This window comes from Stegodyphus dumicola, chromosome 3, assembly GCF_044657685.1.
Source record: "Stegodyphus dumicola isolate Sdum_Otavi_A_Nest chromosome 3, ASM4465768v1".
NCBI classification, from domain to species: Eukaryota; Metazoa; Arthropoda; class Arachnida; order Araneae; family Eresidae; genus Stegodyphus; species Stegodyphus dumicola.
The window spans coordinates 170,394,637-170,422,571 of NC_140770.1; the positions used below are offsets into that span (position 1 = coordinate 170,394,637).

General features: G+C 33.7%; 1 protein-coding gene across 1 annotated transcript in view; it reads left to right on the top strand.

Annotated features, from left to right (window-relative positions):
- Positions 1-27,935, top strand: part of LOC118192641 (uncharacterized) — a 64,257-nt gene that overhangs the window by 14,318 nt on the left and 22,004 nt on the right. The window contains exon 2 of the mRNA XM_085813609.1: positions 27,433-27,743. Coding sequence (XP_085669735.1) covers positions 27,442-27,743 — 302 coding nt within the window. The 5' untranslated portion in view covers positions 27,433-27,441. The remainder of the gene's footprint in view (positions 1-27,432; positions 27,744-27,935) is intronic.

A 27,935-nucleotide genomic window follows, 5' to 3' on the forward strand; every position in this document is an offset into this window, starting at 1 on the left:
TATCAGATTTTTTTTTACCCTTCATTTCAACAATACATATTCCAAAACTCTTTATTACGTTCTTAAGTGCGCATCTCATAGCATTTGCTTTACAATACCTTTTAACAGATTGCTTTCCAATACGAACAATTCTTGCTTAAATAGTTTTATAACGTATTTGTCAACAGGATTTCAATTTATGTTTACAATTTAATATTAAGGTTATTATATATTTAGATAACATTTATAATCATTATAAATTAGATACATTTAATCATTAGATTTCTTCACAGTACTTTCACAGTTGTTTATAAGTGAATAAATTCTTCATTTCAAATACATTTATAAATAATTTAATGAATATTTAAGTATTTTGTCAAAGGCAGATACATGCTTTTTGCAAGCACATGCATAAATACCCGTACATATTTTCTATTTATCATTTCCGGCATGTGCAAATCTTTAATTTCTGTGCATTCACTATATTTTTCGTGTAAAGTAATTTACACTAATTTAGCATACACCCGAAAGTTTTACATAAAAAATATATATGAATATAATTTGAATGAAAATTATAAGTATTATTTTTAATATCCACTCAAAGGTCAGTTTTTCTTCAAAATTCCTCCACGATGGCATCTCTCTCTTTAGGCAGATAGCCCTTGCATGCGTTACTCTATTTAATAAAAACTTAATCTGACCTATGTGCCTAATTACAAATATTTTAACATACATAATTTTATATTTACATTTAGCCATCAAGTTTCAAACTTTTCAAATCTTCTAGAAAATAAATTTTGGCGGATCTCTTTTAGCAATTTTCTTAAAATCTATATTTTTGTAGTGCAACAGCTTAGAATCTTATAAAACAAATTCATAATCAAAATCGCTGTTGTTAGTTATCGAAAAATAACCAAGATGTGATTTTTGCGTAAATGTCAGTAAGCTATACAAATTGCTATTATCCATCACACTATGAATGTTTCTTTCATGCGAGAATGTCCCTTTTTCGATTTCTATGGAACTGTCGTGTGTCGAAATACTATCAGAATTTTGTCAAGCGAGCTTCTGAATGTAAACAAAAAACACCCTGTCTGGTGACCCAAGCTTCAAAGCAGTGCTTCACTTTTAGCGCGGAATGGCCCCTCCTCCCTTTCCTACCTCCATGGTGAAAACGTAATTTATACTAGAAAGTATTTAAAGTAATAAATATTATTGTTATTGTACCGTGCGTTTTATTCAAGATGCTAGTTGTTTCTATTGTGTTCAAGTAAGTTAAAAGTCAGCAAACAGTTGTCTAGTCATTATTCTGATTTTAACATAAGAATAACAAGCTTTTCTACAAAAGCAACTTGGAGAACTTTACACAGTTATGTTAGGTTTCCTATAATATCCATCGTAAATATACTTATTTTCAGTTGCACAGTTTTTATGCATTGCATTCTGTATATCGTTATGTAACTGATCTTTATTTTCTAATGAAATACTCTTAATATTGAAGGCCTTAAAAAATTAAGCGGAGATTTCAAAGTGCAGTATTACATGTTTTGCTTTGTTTTCAGTAGGACTGGTTTTATCGTGTTGTCAGACATTCAATACCAGTTAATCGCGACTTTACAGTATTTGCAAACAATGAGGGAAAATATTTAATAGGTGTTAACAGTTAAGAAGATAATATTTACGTTTATTAAGATGATTGTTTAAATGATATTTAGGCATTTTTGAAATGGGTAAATCCGTCAGCAGGACTTAAATTGCTGATAAATTACAAAGTGGATCAGCTGCCCTGCCGAAGAAGTAAAGTCAGGAGGAGCGGATGATAAAGTAGGGTCATAATACTAGATTTGATTTAAATTTAACTCGTATTACCATTAAGTTATTGGAGTTCTAACCGTCAAGTCAACGAGTTGATAAATATCTTTATTTGCCTTTTGCTTACGAAATTTATGGACAGAAAGTCAGACGAGACGAAAAGTTGTCCGGCAAGTTATGTTAGGTTATTTCAATACCGCAAAACACAGAGCTACTTGCCAGATTGGAGGAAGCCTTCGTTGGAGGATATTCTAAGGGACAATGTCTCGTATTCACGTTACACAGGGGGGGGGGATACTATAAAAGCAAACCGTACAACCAGACCGTTCCTCTGGATTTAAATCAGGGTCAAACTACCAGCATTCAAGGGTCATCACTCAGCCATTGAGGGCTTTGGCCATCGTCCGACAGTTTGACAGCTCTGAGTAGTTAGTTGGTGTTCTTCACTTAATAGCGTAACTATATGAACTTTCTCTCGACTTTCTTTCAAACAGTTGCACTAATTATGCAGTCTAGATTGAGAAGAACACTCACTTCTAAACTAATTCTGAAGTTTCGAATAAATAAAAGGATATCTTTTTTAAATCCATCTTAACAGTCCAGTCCCGATTCGCTGCGTTGTGACATGTTGATTAAAATTGAAGGAGTACTGGAAAGTAAAACTACACACTACTCTTGACAAGTCCAAACATGTAAGTGTTCTCTAATAAGTCATGATTAAGTTGAGCTCTTTACAAGAAGAATGTAATATATTACATATCACGTTTATATTTGAAAGTCCATTGTATTTTTGATCAAGCATTATTATTTATAATAATCCCTCGTTGTAAAGCGGTGGTAAGTCCGGAAATAAAATCACAATCACGTTATGAACAGATGAACCCTCTTTTCATGCACTCATTTACTTAGTAGGACATCAGACATGCATAAGCATTTTATGATAAAATTTATTCAAAAAGATATTTCTTAAATTTTCAACTGTCATTTTTTTCATTTGTTATGGGATTGCTGTAATAAATCTCCACTTTTTGATTACAAGTATTTAAATTTTTCATCGAATTCCTTCTTAAACTTCTAGAAACTAATCGTGTTTTGGAGAACTATGCTACTCATCTAAAAATTCATGGTACTTGAAGAATTAGTGCTGAATTGGCAGGCGAATTAATTACATTTATTTCTGCGTAATATTAAAAAAATGGTATTAAGAGCTGTGTTATATTAGAGCACTGAATAGCATTTAAATTAATAGCAGGTTCTGTCCAAAAGCCCTAATTCTCAACTCAACTGTAATCTATCACTAAACTTTTCTTCATAAAATCTTGAGGTCGAGTAGTTAAGACTACGCATGCAAAAATTGTTTTCTACAATCCCTGTAGCGTTGTGGACCCAATATCTTCACATGACTCTTCTCAGTGCAAAAGTCTTAATATGTCTTATCATGGTTAAAAATCAGATCACAAGACTGTACAGAGATATCAAGATAGTATAGCTAGGGCTTAGGACGTAAGCTTTAATGGCAATCCTTTTAGCTCTGTTGGGGGCTTTTACCACCTGGCTGTGAAGGAGTCTATTTCATCGGTAGTAAAGAATGTTTTCGGTAGTATGATATGACCCACAATGGTTTAGTTGCCCAATGGATTTATTACAGTTCACTACGGCAATCGTAGAAAGTTTAGCATTTTATGGGTTCGTTGTCAACATGCCATCAACACGAGGTAGATCGTGATCAGGAACTCCCAATATTAGGAATTCACCCATTTCAGTAAAATGTCAGAAATCCCACGTAGTTTCTCTACATGACCTAAGAACACTGAAAACTGGCCAGTGCATAAAGATGAACCCAAATACCTTTGTCGTATCTGAAAACTTGTGAAAGACATTCCAGAGTCCAGTGTGAAAAACGCTAAATACAATTTTGTACAACAACAACAACAAAACAAAACAAAAAAAATTGTATAAAACATTTCATGTATGATGAATGATATCCATATTATAATGTATGTTTATATTTTCAAGAATTTTTATCTTGATATCTGATGGCGGCAATTGCAGGGACATCCTAGTTTCTGCAATTAAAGTAGGAATTTTTTTAATACATTATTTTGTAGATATTTTTTTCCTATTTTTTTGCGTTTAAAAAATTCAGGGTTAAAGGGGTTAAGCAGAATTAATATATGCTTCTGGACAAACTTTTCCAGATGCAGTTTTGTCGGTGAGCCCTAAATCTGGAATATTTATCTTCTTTGGCGAACTTTCTTTGAATTCTTTGGCGAACTTCTTTCGCTTGTCAGAATTATTTAAAAAAATTTTATATCTTCTTGGCTTATAAAAAGTGCCTTAATTCTGTAAAAATTCTGTAAAATAATTCAAATAAATTCCTGCTTTATTTAATGCAATTACATTTCTTTTGACATCTTCTCAAGTTTATTATTATTATTATTATTTTGGTCAAACGGCAAGCGTAATATTTGAAGATTTTTTTCAGGGTTCTTGGCAACTTTCGAATTTTTGTGAATTTACGAATCTGGTCAGCTGGAATGTTTTTAATACATTTCCCATGTGTCTCTGAGTCAGAATTTTCTTTTTAAAGGCCATCTGTTGAACTTTTTGGATGTTGGCCTGATTATGCTTCACTTCAGAGAGTTTTCCGGTTTTCACTCTATTTAAAGATAGCAGATTTGATTCATCTGCCGGACATGTTAACTATAAAATGTACTTTAAGCTTAACATGCTGTGAAATTTCTTAATTTACAAATTTTTGTTGCGCTTCACTGTACAAGTATTTTTCTTTTTTTTGGCAAAACAAACAATATATTCTTTGAGCTATTTGCCGATTTTTAATATTTCTCAAAGTTTCGAGCTTAAGTTTTCAAATGATTATACATATCATTGTTGCCCTAAATTTATCAGTTAATATCAGTGCCTTTAATTATTTATCCTAAAAGTATTTTGTAGTATTTCTACCATAATAGCTAGTGTAATGTTAGTTACTACAATATGAACAGGAGAACTTTGAAAAACTACTGATAATTGCGAACGGTTTTGAGGTTTTGAGAGCAATGCTTCTTAACTTTGTTCAAAACTACTGATAATTGCGAACGGTTTTGAGGTTTTGAGAGCAATGCTTCTTAACTTTGTTCAAAACTACTAAATATTTTATATCTGAACTCTCATTTATTCTGATCATTTTATTTTGACAATATTTGAAACTTATCTCTGTTTGTACCTTTGTTGAGAATGATTACGAATTCATATCACGTCATTATATTAAATCCCCCCCTTTCAAAAAAAATTAATTTAGAATACTCTCTAGTTAAATGCAACAAAATTTTCATCAGCAATATTAAATTACAAACATTATGATTAGTTATCTAAATTTATAATTGAATGTTTCTTGTAAATTGATTATTACAGACATTATTGATGTATTTCTCTAAACAGAAGTAATGGATCGGTTCTTATTTTATGTGGCATTTGTATTATCTGTAAAGAACCATTACATTTTGAGAGACAAGGGGAAAAAAACCTCTCACTTCAGGTGCAAATAGAAAAAACACTTTCTTCTATCGCTGGAAAACTGTTAGTTTTTTTTTTTCCTTTCGAAATGCACCAAGCAAATATGAAATTTTATCTATTATTTTTATTTTAGTAAGCGAATAATTCTTAGCATCTTTTACATGTCCTTTATTCACATACAAGTAATTAATATCAAATGTTTGAATTATTTTCGTGTATTGGTCTTATAATTTCTTTTACACATCTTATTTCTGAGGTATACAGCTATAATGCTTTTATTAGAATTTTAAAATTATTGCCGTAGTTTGATTCCCTTCATCAATCTTTTAGAAACAGGATGACTATGTAAGGAATAAAAACTTTTCTCCATTCATGATCTCGTGGTGTGAGTGGTTAGTACAAATAGCTGACATAGTAGTTCGAATCCCTTTGAGAATACAAGTTGATTTCTGTAGCTTTCTCGTTCTGATTTAGTACCTCTACAGAAGCAACCGAATTGAACGTGTGGTGCAACTTTGAATCGTCACCATTTTGTCCATTGGCTAGATCTCATGTCTCTCTCCCGTCGCTATTTTTTTTTAAAAAAGAGAATATAAAACATCCACTTGGTAAGTGGGAAAATAATGATTCGAATTCCAATGGCGATATAATTGATTTCTCATAATTCTTTCTCTCGGAGGGGAAAAAAAAATAAGGAAGGTTTCAATTTTTAATGGTCGCCTAAAACAATTTGTTAATAAATTTTACGCTTTCACTAAACCTGCAATCTACAGTCTGCTGCTACACCCACTGCTGCTGACTTTTTTCGTTTTTATAACTTTATTATTAAGCATCGTTTTCTTCGCACTTACGAAAAATGTAATTCAACAACAAAATCACAAAATTTTTAAAAGCTGCGTAGCAGCATGTGTTTAGAATTCCCAATGTTTAGTGTTGAATGTTGGCATATATTCTAATAATTTTTCAGTCTTTTTTTCTGTTCATCATATCAGTATTCGGTTTTCTTAGTATGTCTAGCAAAAATTTTTTTTCGTTTTATTATTAAAGTTTTATGTGTTAAATATTTATTAAATATCACGTTTTTTGTACCTACGCTGCATAAAATTCAATAGCAAAATCATAAAATATTTAAAAACAGCATATCTTTAGAATTCAAGATAGAGTTATCATATTAATTTTACATTCGCTATATTATTTCAATAAAAAACTAATCGCTCGTGCCGCTTAAAATAGTTATCATAAAAAATCATCTTTTCTTTAACTAAATCTTGATCAGCTTCTATCTTTACTTTAACGAATTCTTGACCAGCTGCTCTTGGTCCGCTTTCATTTTCTTTAGCGACATCTTTAAATGCAGCAAAGGCTGCCACAGGCTGTCTTAACTGCTCCTCAATTGCTCTGGGTACTGAAATTCAACCCCGCTCCTGACACCAAAAAGTGTTGCGTACGTACGGGTGCGTAACTCTAAAATTTTCAACTGCGTAACTCTAGAATTTACCTCGGCTATATTCGTAGAAGTGTTCACAATATCACGCAGTAATTAGCAGTAATTATACTTCAAACTACTAAAAACGATAAATAGAACGCAACGCAAAGCGCATTTAAAGAAAACCTAATCCGATCTGCGACTGAATTCGCAACAATAACAACAGCAGCTAACTAAACAACTGAGCTCAGATTGATTGCCGATTGCTTTCCTTTCAATTATGGTATGGATTTTTACGAATTTTTACCATTTCTTTCTACAAAGCCTATATGGCCATTCACAGTGTTTTTATTAAATAGGATACAATTGTACAGCTCACCCAAAAGCGAAAGTAAAGTTTATAAATTTGAATCAGGCTATTTTACTAAGGTGAAAATTCAAGGTGGTCGTAAAAATTCAAAGCTTGTAATCAGAGGAGATACAGTCGTAAAAGCACTGCGGTAGCATAAATTCAGTAAAAGCGTTAATCTTGGATTCATTTATAGTAGTAAATAAATAAATTCTTTTATCTTGAGCACAAAATACTTTAGTAAACTGAGAGAATTCGAAATGAATTATTTTGGGTTGTCACGTGATGTTATCAGGCGAATTGGAATTTTTAACCACTGTGGTAGGCCTGGGGAATTTATAATTAGCACAAATACACTTGATGATAACTGAGCTGAGATGTTCTCTCTCTGGCTTTTATAGCTTTTAATCGCTCGCTAGAAATAGTTCTAGCATTTTCTGTTCTCGAGATTTCTGGAAAGCCAAACAAGTGGAATTACGGCTACGTAACTCTAGAATTTTCAAGTGCGTAACTCTAGAATTTTCGCGGTGTAGTATTCAATTACATTGCTTGCCACCGTAAATGCAACACCCTGAAGGAAGCATGAAAATAACATGAAATTTACAACATGCATTAGCGGAGGTGAGATATGCAAATGATTAGAATTTCAGCGCAGACGGACATCACGCGCGCCTGTGGCGCCAGTTCAAGGCGCTATTTAAGGCTTGGCGTTTTCGATGATTTCAAGTTCGGCAATTGTTTTTTTCTTGTGGTTTTTTTTTCAAAAAAAAAAAAAAAAAAAAAAACGATCAACTATGCCTCGTATTTAACAGCCATCATCGTTTGATCAAGTATCTGAGTTCGACAGAGGAAGAGTAGTGGCCTATCGAGAGTGTGGATTATCTTTTAGGGAAATCTGTAGTCGTGTTGGACGAAACCAAACAACTGTAATGCGGATATGTGACCGTTGGATGCAGGAGGGTACGACGGACCGACGATCGCATCAACCTCAGTGCACCACTTCACGTGATGACAGGAACAGTGTGCGCGTGGCAGTAACGGATCATTCAGTCACATCACGAACCATAGCACAGCACATTCAGTCTGTAATGCATCATCCGTGTCTGCGCGTACCATTCGACGCCGTTTACAGCAGAGTGGTCTGTCCGCAAGACACCTATTGCTTCGTTTACCCTTGACGCAGAACCACAGACGCCAATGGTGCGATGAAAGAAGGATGTGGACGGCAGAATGGAATGAAATTGTCTATACTGAGGAGTCACGCTTCTGTCTGCAATACCACGATGGTCGGATTCGAGTCTGGAGACACCGTGCAGAGAAGATGATGAACAGCTGCGTTATGCACCGCCACACTGGTCCTGCACCGGGTATTATGGTATAGGGCGATATTGGATATCACTCTCGCACTCCTCTAATACGCATTGCCGGTACTTTAAACAGCCAGCGCTACATCTCCGAGGTGTTGGAGAAAGTTGTCCTTCCTTACCTTCAGGGCTTGCTCACAGCCATATTTCAACAGGATAATACCCGACCACACGTGGTACGCATTGTCCAAGGGTTCTTGGTCAATCGCCAGATTGAATAGCTTCCCTGGCCGGCTCGCTCTCCGGATCTTTCGCCGATAGAAAACATGCGGTCCATGGTTGCTGAACGATTGACCCAGATTACATCCCAATCACACCAGATCAACCTTGGCAACGTGTGGTAGTGCTTAGTCTGCTGTACCCCAAGAACACATCCAAAGTCTCTTTGAATCAATGCCGAAGCGTGTGGCAGCGGTGATCTCCAACAATGGCGGCTACTCTGGCTACTGATTCTGGAAGGAACCACACGTCACAGAAGTCTATAAATTTAATCATTTTTGATAATTGGTCAACATGTTATCTAGTAAATAAATTTTGTTGTGATATCTCTTGCAGTAAAAATTGTGTACAATTTAAAAGCCGTACAGTCAGGTGTTGTTACGTACATCAGATAGTCATGTGGTGTTATATCAGATATTTTTAAGAATTTTATTTTTACGGAAAACCTTGTACTTAATCTACTTTTCAATATAACTTTTGCTTTTAAAACATTTATTAAATTTAATTAACTCACTTTAATTAAAGCGCTTAGCGTATCATCTTCTGAACTCCATCTTTACAAGACATCAGTTCAAGCGGTATAAATCTGGGGCTGTATTGGTTAACCCTTTTCGGTGTCCAGCAAGAGCATCATTTTCTTAATTTAAGCGTTCTGTCAGATTTTCATACATAACATTTCTTTAAACTAGAGTTAATACTGTAGCTAATACTGAAATTAGGAATAGTGATAATGAGGGAAAAGTGGACCATCGTTTGTCATTAATGATGATTTTTTGCAGAAAAACGATGAAAAAAAGTTGAAGAAAAAGAAGTAAAAATTAAAAAAATTGAAAGACTACCATTTTGTACTTATATAATATAAAAATGGAATTTACTTAAAAAACATGTCATTAATTTTAAAATTACATCACTGGTTCTAAAAACATACGTCGTAGTATAGTTCCTGCTTCAAATTGGAGTAATTTATTAAAAAAAAAATAACCTGAAATAGTTCAGATTTTAACGATCGCCCAAAACTATTTGTTAAAGTTTTTACTCTCTCGCTGAACTCGCAGTCTACGAGTTTGCTGTTGCTCTCACACTTGCTAGCTTTGTTATTAAGCACTCTTTTCTTCGCACTTACGCCAGATACAATTCAACAGCAAAATTACAAAGATTTTAAAAGTAGTACAGCAGCATTGTTTAGAATTCACGATGCAGCTTAAGAGTTGGCATATTTTTTTTCTGTCCTTTTCCGCCTTTTCTCAGTTCATCCTATCAATGTTCAATTTTCTTAGTAAGATGACTTACAAAACTTTTTTTTAAATCTTTTTATTAACATTTCGTTTGCAAACTTTATTTATTAACTATCACATTCTTTTCATTCATGTCATATACACTTCAATTCAACAGCAAAATCACAAAATATTTAAAAACAGCATATGTTTGGATTTTCCGACAGATGGTTTCGGGTGCTGGAAATAAAAGTATTTTATTCCTTACAATGTTGTCACTATGCGCTTACAAATTGTTGAGTTTATTAATAAAATATTCGTTAATGTTATATGAAATGTAAAATTAGAAATTCAAAACTTGGGTTTTCAGGTGTCCATGTTCGGGCGGAGCACTGAGTTATCCAAAATCTGATATGCATGCAGATTCTTCATTAATTAATTTCTTTAAATATAATATAGGGCGATAATATTTGGTGGCAACAATTTGAAAAAGTGATTCTCCATTTTTAGTAGACGACGCAAAATCACGTTTCGAGACTAATAACCTATTCGGGTTAACGGCCATTGGGCTAAGAAATTATTATTTATTCCAACGTGACCCGTATGGCTAAATAGTTGCGCTTTTGCCGTTCCTGTTAAACGGTATCCCATCATTTGTACTGCGCACAGGTCAGCATCGGCAAAAGGAAGATTTCTGATTGTAGCTGCAGAAGGTTAATGAAATTCTTTCGTGTAAATTAATATGATCTGTGCACACTTCTGACTATGCGTATATCAGTTCGTGCAGCAATACTTATATTTTCCCAATCCAAAGTTCTCCTTTAATTAAATGGAGTCTGCTTTCCAAGAAACTAATTATGGCATTTACTTTTCACCTCAGAGGAGGATTCGTCTATTACCCTGCTGCATTTTGTATCTTGATTGATTAATGAACAGAACGGATAATGTTTACTTAGCATCGCCCAATGTACTGAATCACTGAGTATATTATTCAATGATAACTGGCATATGAATTGCATGTAGCATTACATAAAAAAATAGACTGTGCATGGTTTGTATAGGTGTGAACGTTTCATGTCGCCATTTAAGAATGTAGTACATTTCAGGCGTGTGAAGCTCTCTTGACGATTCCTACTCCTAGTCAGTGACAAATAACTATCTTTCTTTGGAATATTCTGAAGTTCACAAATTCGGACGTAAATTTAATCTTCTCTAATGTGTTCCTGTAATGTGTGAAATTTGGATAGTGTCACTTAGTTATCTTCCAGAAAAGTCTGCAACATTCTGTTGGGTTCGAGCAACTTGTAAATCTTCTCGTCATTTGTCAAGTTGTAGATTCATTAGGTATTTTTTTGAAGCCGGAGAGATGAAAAATTAACAACGCCTTCGCCGGGAATCGAACCACGGACCTCTGGAATACCGGCCCAGCGTGCTACCGTTACACCACGAAGGCACGCTAGGGAAGTGAGAGAAATACCTTATAAAGTTATTACGGAAATGATAATTCGCGTTCGTAAGCCATAACTGAACATTAGCGTCAGGAAAAGTTGTCTTATGCAGCAAAATATTGTCAAACTCTAGATAATTCGATTTAAAAGAAGTCTCCAGTTACTATAGTTACGTAGGCAAAACATACCTTAAAGGCAAGTTTATTTTTCTGGCTTAAAGTTTCGCATTTTCTCTTTAACTATTTTATATAATAATAATCACCCATCTTTATTACTATTATTATTATACATTAATATATTGTTAGTATTAGTGTATTTATTATTAGTATTATTAGTGTATTTGTTATTATTATTGTTAGTATATTATTAGTGTATTTGTATTATTGTTATTAGTGTATTGAATCCCTTTTTTCATTTTTGTAGCTCATGGTATTAAATTATTTATCATCTAATAATAACCCGTGCTTCTCTGCACCCTCTTTTTATCAAATCAACAAACGGTTTTCTAATTTTTTTACGACTAATTTATTTTCTAAATTTCCGCCAGCATATTTAATTACCGAACATAAGTTTTAAAAAGTGTTTGGAATGGCTGAAAAAGTAATTCTCCAATTGAAAAAAAAAATCATTTCCTAACATTATTTTAAATTGTTTTCACTAAATTCTTTATTATGTCATCTTTATGATACTTGTCAGTCTTAGGCGCAGCATTATCTTGCGTTAGTAAACAGATGAAGAAATTCGGCTTAAAAATTAGCACAACTAGAATAAATGCTTTCCTTGATGGCAGTTTCATTCAAATTCTGCCCAAATTTATGTAAGCGTTATTGTTAAACCCTTGAAGCAGAAGAATGCATTGATACAAGTGAAAGATAAGAGTGCTCCACTGAAAGAAGATTGGTGAGGCTTGCAAAAGATTTCTCACGCTTCCAACGGAAACAAAATGTAAGCTACATTCAAGAGGTTTGCTGTAAGAAAATTTCAGAATTTTCTAAGAAATTCAGACTGAGAGGAGAATTAGTGCGATAACTTTAATCTACGCAAATTAGAAGTGCATAATGAAAATGAGGGATTTTAAAGCCTTTTCTGATTAAGTTGTAATATTCCAACCTATAATTTACAGCTAAATGTGTACAACCTTGAGAACTGGTAAGCGAATAATCGACTTAGTTCAGTAGACAGAGAACAGACTCGAGGAGGGTTAATTACCTTTTATTATTCAAAATAAATTTAGCAGGCAGACAGGACGTACAGAAAAGCCTCTACTTGGGCTTGAACTCAAGAATGCTAAGGTATAAAACTTAACTAAACTAAAGAGACATAGTCGAAGCTATCACAATTCTACAGGATTTGGCTCCTTAATGCTAACTAAACGGCGAAGCTATAAAGGGCCTGAAATACGGCCGAGCTTAGAGAGAGTGCAGTCTAAAAGGCGAACGAGCGTGGTCAGAATCTCTGGTTGTCTAACGAAGTCAGTAGAACTTCAACTTTAAATACTTTCTCCTCCTTTATTTGCATTTAACCGCGATTCTGAAAACACGTTTTGGGAGGAAATTTGTGAGCTGAAATTAGAAGCGACAGAAAAGTGGCTCTAACTAAAAATTAACTGTTAAAAACTTAGGATGAACCTTGCAAAGTTTTGGCTATGTGCATTTACCATGGATTTTAAAATTCTGCGGGTTTGTCCTCTGTGTGCAAACTCACAGTCAGAAGGACTATTTTTATAAATGCCCTATTAATGAAGATAGGTATAATGCTTTTATAAATAAGCAACTCCATTTTATTGACCAAATAGTAAACAAAAAATCGTACAGCTTTTGTTTTTGTTTCCTTGTACGAAGAAAGGCAAGTATTGTAATCGCATTTTCAAATTTCGGGTATCATATTTCAACGAAAATATCCATTTCGACCGTTCTTGAAACAATTTGAATAATTTTTTTTTTTTTTTTTTTTTTTTGCATGACATCTCTATGTACGGACAGAGTAAAGGACTTTTTTTTCCAAAATGAATTCAGAAAGGTTATTTCTGTACGTAAATATATACCTCGCATAACTCAAAAACGAGAAGCAGTAGAGCATTGAAATTTTTGTATATGGGACTGCCATAACATTTTTTGTTGCATATGGACTGTATATTTTGTATATGGGACTGCTATCGCCCTTTTGTGTTGCAATCGACCTCACCAAACGTATATATATATATATATATATTGATAATGAAGTGAAAGTAGGAACGTAATTTAAATTAATTTTAGTTCCAAAAAAATTTAAATGTCATCTTATTTCTTCCTCCGAGAAATGGCTAAAAAACCCGAGTAAACGTGAAAAAACAAAACTCAAATTGCTAAAAAATGCCATCAAATGCAATCCCACCCTGTTACCCGGCAGGTGAGCTTAAATTTTTATTCGTATATGTTGGTAAATTGTGCATATTTTACTTTAAAAATGGTTGAATTATGTTGTTCTTAGGCTTCGGCTAAGGTTCCTATAATTTTAATTAATCTGCATGCAATAGTTTTAGAATGATCAACAGTTTTATGTTAGTTAATCACCAACTTCAGTGTCTCTTTGATCAGTGAGACTAAAAATTAACTTTTAGTTTTATGCGACAAAAGTTTTGTCGTCCTGCCTGTTGGTCGGTACGTTTATTCTGGCGTAGAAACTTTTATTTTAATTGTAAAATGTTTTTTTAACTGCTTTTAGCTGCATTTGATGTTTTAGATTTTTCTGCATTTTACAGTTTTTAATGAAGATGCTTTGAGTATTTATGCATTTTCGCTTTGCCCGAAATCAGAACTGGATTCATTCAATGAGAAATATATGTTTAATGAAATTATTCGTGGAAATAAGCTTAAATGAAGTACAGAAAAAAATTGCGCATAATTTAATAGGCCGTAAAAGTAAGTCGTGTGGTGTCCACATCAGATATTTTTTTTAACACATGCAAACTTTTCGTGCACCACAAATGTAGAGCACGAAGCTTACAAAAGTAAGTTAATTACATTGCATGCATAAATAAATCAAAGAAAATAGAGAACAGCAGTCTAGACTCCACATACAGATAAGTTCACTGGCCGGGTCACAACAAGTTTTCGAAAATCGTTCTGCAAGCATAATTTAAGACCATCAAAAGTAGAAACGAAAAGAAATTAAGTGTCCCACATTTCATGGTATTTTTTTTTTAACACTCAGTTATTTTATCTTAAATTAAAACGAAACAGGTAACATGAAAATTTACGCACACGGATAAAAATTAAGATTCTTTAAAATTTCTGAAGAAGAGAGCCTTCGAATATAGGCTACGGTTAGGAAAAAGAAATATTTGGTGTGTCAGAGAGCAAGATGAAATACTTGTATATTCTTCATTCCACTTAGACAAAACTTCTTATAATAAAAAGACTTCCAATAATTCTTTAGAATACTTATATGGATGTCAATGGGTACATTGAAGAATCTCTTTCATTTCCATTAATTCTACGTTGATCGTGCACACAAGCAAAACGAATATCAATTCTTCTATCTCTAAGTGAACTGACAGGTAAAAAAGTTTTGATTTGTTAGTTTGTCGCTGTTCGTAATATTATTCAAATGATAGAGAGAATTAAGAGAATCAGAACATTTAATTTGCTTTGAGGAAGCATTCCTATTATCTTTGATACGTTTGACGGCAAGATTAATATAGAAAAATACAGCTTGAAACAAACTTTGCAGTCATTTCAAATACGACGTTTAAAATAGCAAAATTCAGATTAGTCCTAAAAAAGAACAAACTTATTGGTCGTAACCAACTTTATTGTTTATTGTTCACGTTCTTAGTTTGTGCTCCTAATGTTGAAGAAAATAAATATCTGGAAAGTTCTTAAATACAATATCAATGTTAGTGAACGCATAGCAACAAGAAATATATGCCAGTCCGGCGATTTTCATAAAGGGGCACGCACGCGCATGCAAATCCGAGTTTTGTTTCGATTTTTGTTGATAAACTGTTATACACATAAAGAATAAAATAGCTGTATGTTATTACAAACAGTATCAGTATACAAAAGTTTTTGTTTTAATCCTTAAGAATACGAATAAGAATTCTCGTACTGTGAAAAAACAATGGTACGTAGAGACATCAGATTTTGAATAGCCTAGTTCTGCACTTGAATATGGGCATCTGGTGGCCCTAACTTTGAATTTGTTTCATTATATATTTCATATTTATAAAAATTTAACGAATTTTTGATTAAAAAACTCTTACTATTTCAAAGCAAGCAATGGCAACACTATACCCCCCCCAAAAAAAAACATTTTTGTCTTCAACGCACGAAACTGTATATCAGAAATTCTAAAAGTATGCTCTTTTAAAATTATTTTGTGATATTGCTACTGAATTGAAGTTTATGGCTTAAGGACATGATATTTAATAAATAAACATAATACACAAAACGTTAATATAAAGTCTGAAAGCTTTCAGAAATTTTTTTTTGCTAAGTTTTAATTTCCATTTCGTTCGCTAAATATTATTTAAAACATTTTTCAGTTGGTTCAATAGTCCTTTACACAAGCATATTACACTTTACTAATTACTATAATCATAAATTTTTAAAAAATTAAATTTATTCAATCTCAGCTACATTTTCGTAAGATTTTTCACACTGAAAGTCCAAAATTTTAACTCACTTTATATATATATAGAATTGCCAGTTTGGCTTAACCTTATTACTCGAGTAAAGACGAAACACCTTCGTATTTACGTATTTATTTATTAATTATTGTTCGTTGAACGGGAGTTGGTTTGTTCCCCTTGAAAAAGTCAACTAATTTCCGATCAATGACAATGATTACATGCTTTTAATTTAATTTTTCATTTTACAATTGAAATTTTGTTCTTCATGATGAGTTAATTCCAGTCCCCGTTAAAACATTATTAACATTTTACTTTCAAGTTACTTCAAAACATCTTTCAAAATATAACTTCCCAGTATGGATTCACTCTTTTAAAATAATTCTACTTTAATTAGGAGATAATATAATCAATTAATCAATATTGTTTAGGAAATAAATTATTATTAACTTACTTTGCAGCAATTGCGCAAGTAGTAGTAACTTGTTTTCGCACTAAATGAATTTAAGATCATACAATATATATAGTTATAGATATATAACCTAATGTTTCGTTTTTTTGGATCTGAAATGAACATAGATCGTAATTTTAATAAAAGTGACTTATACTAAACCTTCAGTATTCTACCAACTATTTAATGTTATACTTAATAGTTTAAATAATTATATGCTTTTCTTTCGACTATCAAAGCACATGTTGATTTCAAGCATGAAAAGAATTTTCACTATTAATACCGGGACATTTCAAATACCCTTCCTTATTTAATATTTTCGCTTTTCTAATGTTTTTTCAATATTTTAAAATCGCGACGTAGGAGCTATCTAGGAGAAGAAAAGAGTTGCTTTTTAAATTTTGTCTAGAAAAAGTTGCTCTCAGTGAAAGAGAAAGGAGGAATGCAGAAGGAAACAAAGTCATAAAGTGTTAGTAATGCGAACAACTGCCAAAAATAAATTAAATCAATTAATAATTTTAAATTAATTTATAATTTAGACAAATACGAGTATATGTTGCACTTTCCCGTATAGTAAAACAAAATAAAAAGAAATCTGATGTGGGCACCACATTACGTCCGCCTATGGCCTGTTAAATTATGCAAACTTTTTATGCTTTTCATTTAAACTTATTTCCTAGAATTGGATGAGATATATTTTTCATTCAATAAGTTCAGTTCTCCCTTCGCGGCAAGGCAAAAATACATAAAAACTAAAAATATCTTTGTAGAGGCATTCGAATTTTTTGGAAGCAAGAGAGATTGAAAAATATGCAACGCCTTCGCCAGGAATCGAACCACGGACCTCTGGAATACCGGCCCAGCGTGCAGAACCACTACACCACGAAGGCGGGAGAAATACCTTATATACTCCCCAATTTAAAGGCCGAATGTGGTTTTTAGGGGACCGAATAGTCAAATCCTGGGTGAGGAGAATCATCATCCAACACCATTTTGGACCTCTGGAATACCGGCCCAGCTTGCAGACCACCACACCACGAAGGCACGCTAGGAAGGAGGGGAAAATACTTTATATCCTCATTAAAAATTGCAAAATACAGAAAAATCTAAAACACCAAATACAGTTAAAAACAGTTAAAAAAACAATTCCTACAATTAAAATTAGACTTTCCATGCCAAAGCACGCCAATTCGACCAGAGGGCAGAAGATAGATTTTTCAGTGCACAAAACTAAAAATTTTGATTTTGGTGCCACTCGGCAAAAAGACACTGAAGTTGGTGCAGAAACTGACGTAATTTCCTATTCTACTAAGAGTATGTAAACAAATGGCGTCTTTGCTAGGCTTAGTAGCATTTAAAAATCTTTTAAAACTGTTGATAATTCTACAACTTTGCACGCAGATTAAGGCAAAAATTTCCTTAACCGGAACATAAGAACAACATAATTCAATCACTTTTAAAGCAAAAAATACACAATTTACCAACAAATAAGAATAAGAATAAGAATAAAAAAAAAAAAAAAAAAAAAAAAAAAAACTGAGCTCACCGACCCGAGAATGGGTGTAGGTGCGCCAGACTGCAACCAAAGAGGGAAGTGCACAAATACACGTTGTAGCACTCTATTGTACAATCAATCTGATGCAGATACCACATGGCTCCTTTGTACGTTTTCCTTCACTTCTTTTAAACTTATTTCCACAAATTATTCTAACTTAATTAACCGATCCCTCATGGCAAGTTGAAAATGTCATCAAAAACTGTAAATTTTGAAATTAAATATCCCGGTCAATTTTTGTCGTACGGTAGTCAAAATTCTTATAAATTTATTTTTTCATAACGAGTGTAAAACTTTCTCAAAATAAAGTATAGAAAACGGGAGACGGCATTAAAAGTTAGATGTCCTTATTTGTCCAAAAATAATCCCCCCCTTTTTTTTAATTTGACATTGCCAAGAAATGAATATTTTCGTCATTTAAAATCTTTCTGTCTTTGGAAGCGTATGACTACGATCAACGATGAGAATATAAAAGCTGGGTAAGGAATTTTTATATCAAAAGTATCAGTCTCATAAACAAAATTTGTATGTTCTACGACGAATTGTTTTTGAGGTATGCAAAACACATATCAACGTCACGAAAAAATCCATTTTAACATTCGTTTGAGAAATAAAAAAAGAGTCCTTCATTCTGTCTTTACGTACAGATGTCAGACAAAAAATTTAAATGAATTGGAGAACCTTTAAGATGGATATTTTCGTTGAAATAGGATACCTGAAATTTTTCTTTACTTCGTACGAGGAAGTTCTTTACTTCGATGCTCAAATATCTTTTCACTGATCAACGAAAATTGTTTCTCGAGGCAATCCATGTTTTGTGAACAACTGTTCCAGGTTCATTCAGTGTTTGAAATCTGTGTTTCCAGAAAGCGTAGCCGGCTAGCTTTATAAAAGAACACAGATACACACATTTAGGAAAAACGCCAGTTTGGCACAAATTTTCCGACGATCAGTTTCAAGTGAAAAACTGATGTTCAGCTTGTGGGCATTCCCTTATGCCTCTGCACCGTCGTGAAGATTTTTTTATTTTCGAAAGCAGCCAACTTGCATAACGTTGCGGGAGCGTTCTGAAGCGGTTCTGTATTTGTTATTATGCAATTCATCCTGCTGTCATCTGTTAATTTTCACAGATTATTGTAGAAAAGAAATATATTGGAAATTTGTCGGTTCAAAAGATTAGTAATATCGGTACATGAAAAGAATGATCTTCCTCTAGACAGCATTAGAACAATTTCATCTACAGCGAAAAATAATGATAACGACCACGAGTATCATATTACATTCTAATTCAAAATACAGGTTGTTCTAACCATCATTCAGTAGAATTAATGTAAATTTCGTGGTGTCTGACATTCGTTAACCAATACTGACATCCCAGTTGTCACCTTGGTGTGCAGAAAACGGCATCACTGGAGCATGAATATGTAGCAATACGCGGCCAGTCAGTCGAATCAAGCTTTTAGCTGATTCCTGCAAATGGATGCTTATGGAAGAGATTGAATGAAGTCATGAATGCATATTGTCAGCAGACTGTTAAATAAGATGTTAATTATTTGCTGTTAGATGAATAAAGGTACTTTCGGAGTCACTGGAGCACTAAAGTCTGCTTTGAGAGGAATAATCCATAAAATTCGTCGAGTCAAGAAGCAAGAAAAGGAACAAAATGATGCACATAAGAAAAAGTGGCTAGTTTTGAATTTCTACTATTTGCTGCATTACAACTTTCTGTAAACGCCCTATATGCACGATTTAACACATTTTTTGGGTATAACAATTCTTGAAGACCACATTTTTGATTTGATTACACACTTCAGTAGGCGTAATTTGACCTCATTTTTTTAAAATCTTTTCTACATTTTCTAACAAATTAATTGTGGTAGAGTAAAGAAGCGGAGATAAGAAGGTTAGCAAGACGAAAGCGAGAGAAAGAATGCGATGTATCCAAGATGAAAGTTAAGTGCTCAGTAATTTTGTTTCAGCTGAGCTTTATACCTCTCTTGGTTGATCTTCCAGTTTCGTTTCCCAGATTTGAAATCGTTAAGGGCTTAAGCATTATGTATACTGCGGAAAAAAGAAATGGGGCAGTTCTATATCTCCCGTTCTACTGGGACGATTGAAGAAATTCAACTTGCGTTTTTCACGTCTCGAAAGCACGACTTAGGATATGTATTAAATTTATATATAGCTTTGCTGTAATATAGGTATTTTGACACAAAATCGGACTTTTTCTGAAATAATTTGCCAATTTTTTTTCCATATTTTGATTCTACGACTCAAATTATGCCAAACTGCCAAGTTCTGCAAAGGTCGCAAAGGTAGTTTTTAAAAACATTAGCTCTCAAAATTTTAGCTCCTCGATGTTAATTGAATTTGATATATATTTATTAATATCTATTTTTTATTAAACTTACTTAATGCCTTCTTCCAGAGTTCGAAATTTAGGCTTAATCCAAATATAATTCACCCATTTTTTATTATTTATTTTTAAAATTTGTATTTTTAAATATTTTTTATAAATTTTCCGGAAAAATATTTGTATACCTATAAAATTTAAATAATAAATACCTATAAAATTTTTAACATCATCTTAAAATAGATGTATTTCTAGGAACACCTGGCAAAAAATTAGAGTTGTGAGATTTGGTGTATTTATTACAATCGATAATAACGAATGTGGTCTACGCACTTTGTTAAAATTATTTGAAAGTATGAACGATGACTTTTCTTCTCGCCCGGGCACAAAGAGAAAAGGCAAAGGAAAATATGTTGCTATAAATTAAAAAGTTCGCCAAGTGAATTATTCTTGGAGCAATCTGAAAACATTTTGCCAAGATAACGTTTTAAATTTCTCCATAAACTGCTCACCAAAAATACAGAATTTAATGTCTAAACATAATTTTAGCCGTAGAATCGAAATATGGAAAAAAATGGTATGTTATTTCAGAAGTGTCAAAATACTTATGTTAGAACAATGCTATATATAAATCTAACATATATCTTAAGTCGCTCTTTCGATTTTTGAATTTCATCAATCGGCCCAGTAGAAAGGGAGAAAAGTGTTCCCTCCCCCCCCCTTTTTTTTTTTTTTGCGCAGTGTACGTATCTGAGTCATTAGTTTTTGGCAATTGTCAGATGACATGAATTAATTTTGAAATGACGCAGTGTTTAGAGCAATCTATTATAAGTATTTACTATTTTTAGTACAGAAAGGGTTACTTACTTTTTTTTCATCTAAGACAAGCATATATATAGTATGTGCATAATTAATTAAAAATTAGAATTTTATTCCAGAATTCTGACTTTCAGAACGAATATAATTTAAGAACTAATATAAGGAACGATTGTATTGCTCTATGCGTATTGTTGTAGTAAGTGATTAGCATATCGATGGAAGGACGTGACTTAACGTTCGGCGAGAGCATAGTTGAGTTTTCATGAATTTAGCTCTAAAAGTTCTTTTGGGCTCTACTGTGGCACTGGGACTAAAATGTTGTAGACTTTAATTCGTCACCACCTGGATTTGTCCGTAATTAATTCGAAAAATGCGGTATTTCATAATTTTTATAGTAAGTACGTTGTGTTGTATTGTGACTTATCTCACTTGTTTGACAGTAAAATGAGAACAAACACGCCAAATTCAAAGTGGCATGGAGAGCAAGATGGCGCCTGTCGTTGTCAAGAGCCTTGAGCACCGTACAGGTTGACAGTACTTAGCTCAGTTCTGTCCTCCCAATTTTGATGGGGAGCTACCCGGGGAGACGGATCCGAAGGTCTTCCACCAATCTTTTCCTACTGCCAAACTCTAGAGAGAACTTTCGGCTCGTCGCATATTTAGAGTCCTCAATGCCGCACGGACAATATCCGGGATTAGAAGCCGGGCTCTTCCGTACCGCAGTAAGCTCCCCTAACCACTGTATCATCTGAGAGGCTATAGTAGATATTAACTTAGATCATAGTCTTTATATATTTTCTTATAGATCAAAATTAAGTTCAAAAGGCATCACATTACCTCAGTATAGTAAGAAAAGAACAGTCAAAATAATAGTCTCTTGGTTCAGTATGGAAGTACAGCATATGCAATACATCATATCATCATCAAAATAATATCAAACCTATGGCCATGATGAAAATATTTATCAGACTTGAACAGAAATAACAAAAAGAAAGAATTGGAGAAACACTTATGTTGATCGATCAGTTATAATTTGTATCAAGCGTGGAATCCGCATAGAATGAAGATGATTTTAAGAACAACGAAGAAATATTCACACCTTTCAAAATCACTCCAGTAAACGTTTAGAATGTGCAAAATAAAAGAATGTTAAAATCGCAATAACAACCTTGTATTTGGCGTACATATATTACAGCACTCAATCGATTTCGAGGGCAGCTAAAGGTCCCTCCTCATGAGGAGGGACCTTTAGCTAAATTACTTGAAGGGGTTAGCTAAATTGTTTAGCTAAATTACTTGAAGCTAAATTACCTTCAACTAAATTACTTGAAGGGGGGAAAAAGAAGAAAATAAAGCATTGACAAAAGGAGTCTCAGAAACACGTGCTGTTTGTGTCGGTTATGGGAATAACATGGAGTTATAAATGAATGACACAAAACGTAAAATTTCCGATGACTACAGTAGACGTTTCTTATTATCTCCCGCCAATAGGTAATGTTTTTGGTTCAAAAATTCGATAGTGAGTTTACAATGAGCATAGTGAATCAGCGTAATGTTTGTGAATTTTTCAGGATTAGTATCGATGCTTTAAATACAGAAGCACCTTCTTCAGCTGCCTAAGGCTGCGACGCCACCGTGCGAAGCACTTATAACACAAAAGGTTATTACACTTAGGTAGCTGAAGTAGGTGGTTCTGTATTTAAACCACGAAACTAGTCCCACGAAATTTACAAACATTACTATGAATCTTGCTATTTAACTTCTCCAATAATCGTTATTCGGTGTGTTATTTTAACCTAAACTCTCTGCTACTATTTAAAACATAGAACTGGCGGGAGGTCATCTACTGGCGAAATCACACTTTTATACACGTCATCAGAATTATGATTAGAAGTTGTATATCATCTGCATTGTTGGCAAACTTTGTTTCTGCATTCGAAGTTAAATACCGAAGCATTATTTGCTTTCGAATGGTGAAGAATAATTTGTCAGTATGCCACTCATGCCTCAGGAGTGTGCTTGGTGATTACCACCGACTCATGAGTTGGGCCAAAGTTACTATAATAGAAAGTTATGTGATGTCACTGACTCTTTCTCCCACGTCTCTCTCTTATGTGATGTCACTGACTCTCTCTCCCACGTCTGTAAATAAGTGACATCACCGGCGGAAAGAGCATAACCTTCTTTGTCTATTGAATTGTGTTAAGGCATTCCCGATGAATATTTTTGAGCAAGAATACCAATGTGCGGCAAAATGCAGTTTTTGCCAAATGCTCTTTATAATTTTAATATTAAAGTGTATAAAAACATTGTACTTACAGAAGTCTTCCACTTGTAGCACTTCTCAGAGAACTGAATCGTTCAAGATAAAAAAAACTGCTCTGCACATTATCTTTATCATTTCTTTTTATATAATTCTTGTTTATCTACTTCGAGGTATTAAAGCCGCAGCATTTAATAGTGGCTAGCGATATAGGCTGCTGTGTGGTTGGGTTTTGAATTTGAAATCCTAAGAAATTCTGTCCATGATGAGGCCCCACTTGTGGTTAAACCCACAATAGTTAAACCGCTGAAAGCTGGGAGTTCCATCTCGGCTAAATTTCAGGCGAACGGGCTGGTTTCATGGTTGATTTTATTCGTTTCCCCATATGTAACAAGAAAGATGAACCAGTTTATCTTCGAAAAGTCCTCCACAAATAATCCCTTCTCTTAGGCAGATAGCCTTTGTGTGCTTTGCCGTATTCAAAATAACATAACCTAATCTTTTGGTGATGTGACTGTTAAATGAGAGATAAATTCGGCCATTACTAACCAATCCTTAATGAGTAAGCGTTTGCCATGGACTGAAAAAGGGGACAAAATTCTATGAGGCGATAGAAAGCTGCTACACAAGCAATATTCGTCACAGAAAGTTTGGGCGAGCCACTAGGTGCATAGTAAATGGTATAAAAAGATCGATCCTTGCATCCAACGGCAATTTCTACTGTGGATTGCCCAGAGGATGACTGGTTATATGAACTACGAAATATCCAGGGCGATGGATAGGTCGAGGTGGTCCCAGAGCTTGCCCACCAAGAGCACCGGATCTCTCGTGTTTGGACTTTTCCTGCGGGTCCATATGAAAAACCTAATCTCCGAGTGCCCCGTTGACATCTATACAGATCTATAGTCGCCAGGATCGCCGTTATTGCCGGCAATATTCGAGAAATACCTTGTGTCTTCGCAAATGTGCGTCAGTCCCTATCCCGCAGGTGTGAAGCTTGCATTACAGCTAGCGCAGGGTCTTTCGTGCAATTTCTTTGAGCATGCACATCAATTAAATTCCTATTAATAAAATGTTTTCTGAAGTATCTCCTCTCATTCTTGCGTTAAATGTGACAATGCAAAACTACCTTTTAACTCCTCACCGCTTGTGTTCCGACTACACATTCTGTGACGAATATTGCTCTTACAGCTGCGTTTTATCACCCCGTAAAATTTTGTCCACTTTTTTCAGATTCACCCCTACTTAAGTTTCTACATGATCAGTATTTTATACTGCAAGAGCTTTTGTTAGTTCCGAGAATAAACTGTTATTTATTCAAGTGGCATTTCCAGTTATTCTTCAAATTTTTCTTTGTTTTATTTGTATTAAGAATAACAGTATTCAAGTACTCTTTCCTTAGCTATATATTTATTATTTACTTAACTAGTGTATTACCGTATACGCTTGTGTAATGTCCGCACCCCAACTTTACAGATAAAAATTTATGTAAAAAAAAAAAAAAAAAAAAAAGCGACCCGCTCTATATCCGCACCCCAATGAAGGCAGTCCTAACAGGTTTTCACTACACTGACTTTCAGGAAATAATGTTTTGCAATGAACTTACTTTCCCCTCCCTCCTCCTTGGAGCATTTGTGTAAGTCAAGCTTTCTCTTTTCATTCATAGTATCATTTAGAGTTCGTTGTAGTTAGCAAGTAGCGTGCTTGAAATGGGAAAATACAGCAGCTATACAGCGGCTTTTGAACTGAAAACCGTAGAATTTACCCAGGAAAATGGAAAAAAAATGCAGGAGCAAGAGTATATAAGGTAGGCGAAAAGTGTGTGCGCAATTGGAGCAAACTGCGTGATCAACTGGCGGCAAGGAACAAAACAAGATCTTTCGTGGTTCGAAATGTAAGTTTCCGAACTTCGAAAAAGAAGTAGTGGCAGTGGCGTATATCCGTGATATGCGTGCTCAAGGGTACGCAGTAACACAGGAAATGTGCCAAATAAGAGCGCTTGCTAGGCCAAGAGAAGAAGACATTCCTAAATCGCAATTCAGTGAAGGCTGGTTGTGGCGAATGACGAAACGAAATGGATTTTCATACAGTGCTTCAAACATATATTTTTTTTTAAAAATAATGTGTGCAAGATATTGAAAGAACCAACCTTTATTTAATTTGTGTAAAAGTAAATATTAAAATTGCAAAAGTTGGTTAATTTGTGCCTCTATATTGTCCTCCTGTGCGAACTAATACGCTCCGAGTATTATAATAACGTACAAACGGGGTAATTTATATTATATATGTGGATGAGAGAAAGTCAGTTTGTAAATTTTAGGTAGCTATTAGACAACTTTAAATTTGATACTTTTATTACTTACGCTATTTTCTTCTATTTAGAACTTAACTTGGCTGTTTGAAATGAAATTTACACCCAAAACTACTCAAGAGAAAAAGCGCGACATTTGAACGACCCGTGTAATGTCCGCATCTGCATTTTAGTGTAAAAAATCTGATGTATACACCACATGACTTCCTTGTACGGAATATAAAATTATACGCATTTTTCTTGCATTTTATTTAAACTTATTAGATTGAATTAAACCTACTTCGCCGACAGCGCATAAACCACAATAGAATAAATGCATTCTTTAAAATTCACTTTGTCTACCATAGCCACACTCTGGCGCTAGGTTTACTTAACAGTATTATATTTCATTCATATTATAACTCAGAATGCACAAAATGTATATCATTTAGAGAATTATCTAATCGTTGCCACATGTTCTATTCAAATACTATAATAAAGCTAGAACTATGTATAAAAGAAATTAAGCAAACAAAACAAAAAGAAACAGTTTTTCACAGACGATTGAGTATTTCTCATTTAATTAATTCAGTTTTCACTTCGCGACAAGGCAAAAATACATAAAAACTCAAAATATCTATATTAAAAATTACGAAGTAAATCTCAAACGCTTATTTCCTCGAAAAAATTCCAGAAAGAATTAAGCATGATTTAATTGGCAATAATAAATGAATGCGTTATCTTTGCTGTTGCGAACCTAAGTTTCTCTAGATTGGCAACAAATCCACTAGTCTCCTGTTTCAAATGTAAACATCAATGGCCGCCATTAAAAACAGGGTTAGTGGCAATTAAACAACTTTAAAATTGCTGATAATTCTAAAAATATTGCACACAGATTTACCAAAGGCATAAAATCCTTAACCGGAAGATAAAAACAACATAATTCAATCATTTTTAAAGCAAAAAATGTACAATTTACAAACATATAAGAGTAAAGAAACTGAGATCACTGAGCCGGGTAATAGAGTGGATATATATATAAATATATTTATGTACGTTTGGTGCGGCCGATTGCAACCAAAATACGAGGTGCACATCTACATGTTATAGCAGTCCTATATACAAAATTTCAACGTTCTGAGGCTACTCCTTTTTGAGTTATGCGAGATACGTACGTACGTACGTACGCACGTACGTACATACGTTCGTACAGACGCCACGAAAAATTCTCTTCAGAATTAATTTTAAAACAGTTTTATAATTTTATTGAAGGAAAAGAGTATTTTATTCTGTCCTTACGTACAGATATCACGCAAAAACATCGTTAAATTGCATTCGATAGCGGTTAAAATGGATATTTTCGTTGAAATATGCTGCCTGAAACTTTTCGCGATTACAATACTTCCTTTTTACTTCGTACAAGGAAGTAAAAAAGTGCGGACATTACGGGAGCGTATACGGTAATTAAAATTTTTATGTTATTATATTAATTAAAGCTTTTTTTCTTTTTGTTATTTATTTTTACATGCTGAGAGAACTTTTTTACTTTTCAATGTATACAGAAATTATCTTGCTGAAAATTTTGTTTCTTTTACTTTTTTTCATTAGAAGTTCATGACTTTCTCTTTTTTTCTCTTAGTCAAAAGGCATCTGTGCATGAGACTTTGCATTAATTACTCGAGTAATAAGCAAGCAAGTTTTGGGATCACCCTACCATAAAGCTGTTCTATTACACTGCACTTAATAGTTTATTTTTTACTTCCAGGAGGCATAGATGAAGCTAAACCACCTGGAGTCGCGATGGTTTTTACTCTGCCTGGTGCTCTGCATCTTGTGTTCTTGCCTCCTCCAAGAAGGAACGGCTTTCTTGGAGATGAGTCTAATGAAGGAACTGGTTATGCAGGAAAGTGCAGAAAAAACTAAAGAAAGAATTGCCAATTTAGCAAAAACCGGCATCTTACCATCTACTAAGCTGGATTTCAAACTGCCGGAGTACAAACCTTTGAAACAGAAGCATCACGTGAGAAACACGTTCGAAGAAAAAAGTGGATCTAAAATAATAAAAGTTCCTTATCCGTAAGTTTACAAGAATTTCATACTTTTTACAATTTTGATCCAAATATTTCTACTGAGAGTATATTTTCTTTTCAAAGACTGAAACACACCTATCCATGAAATACTGCTATATGTTGTCTGTATGGAGGGGCATATGCTATCAAATATCGTCGAAATGACACGAAAACAACCATCTTACATTTTTTACTACTT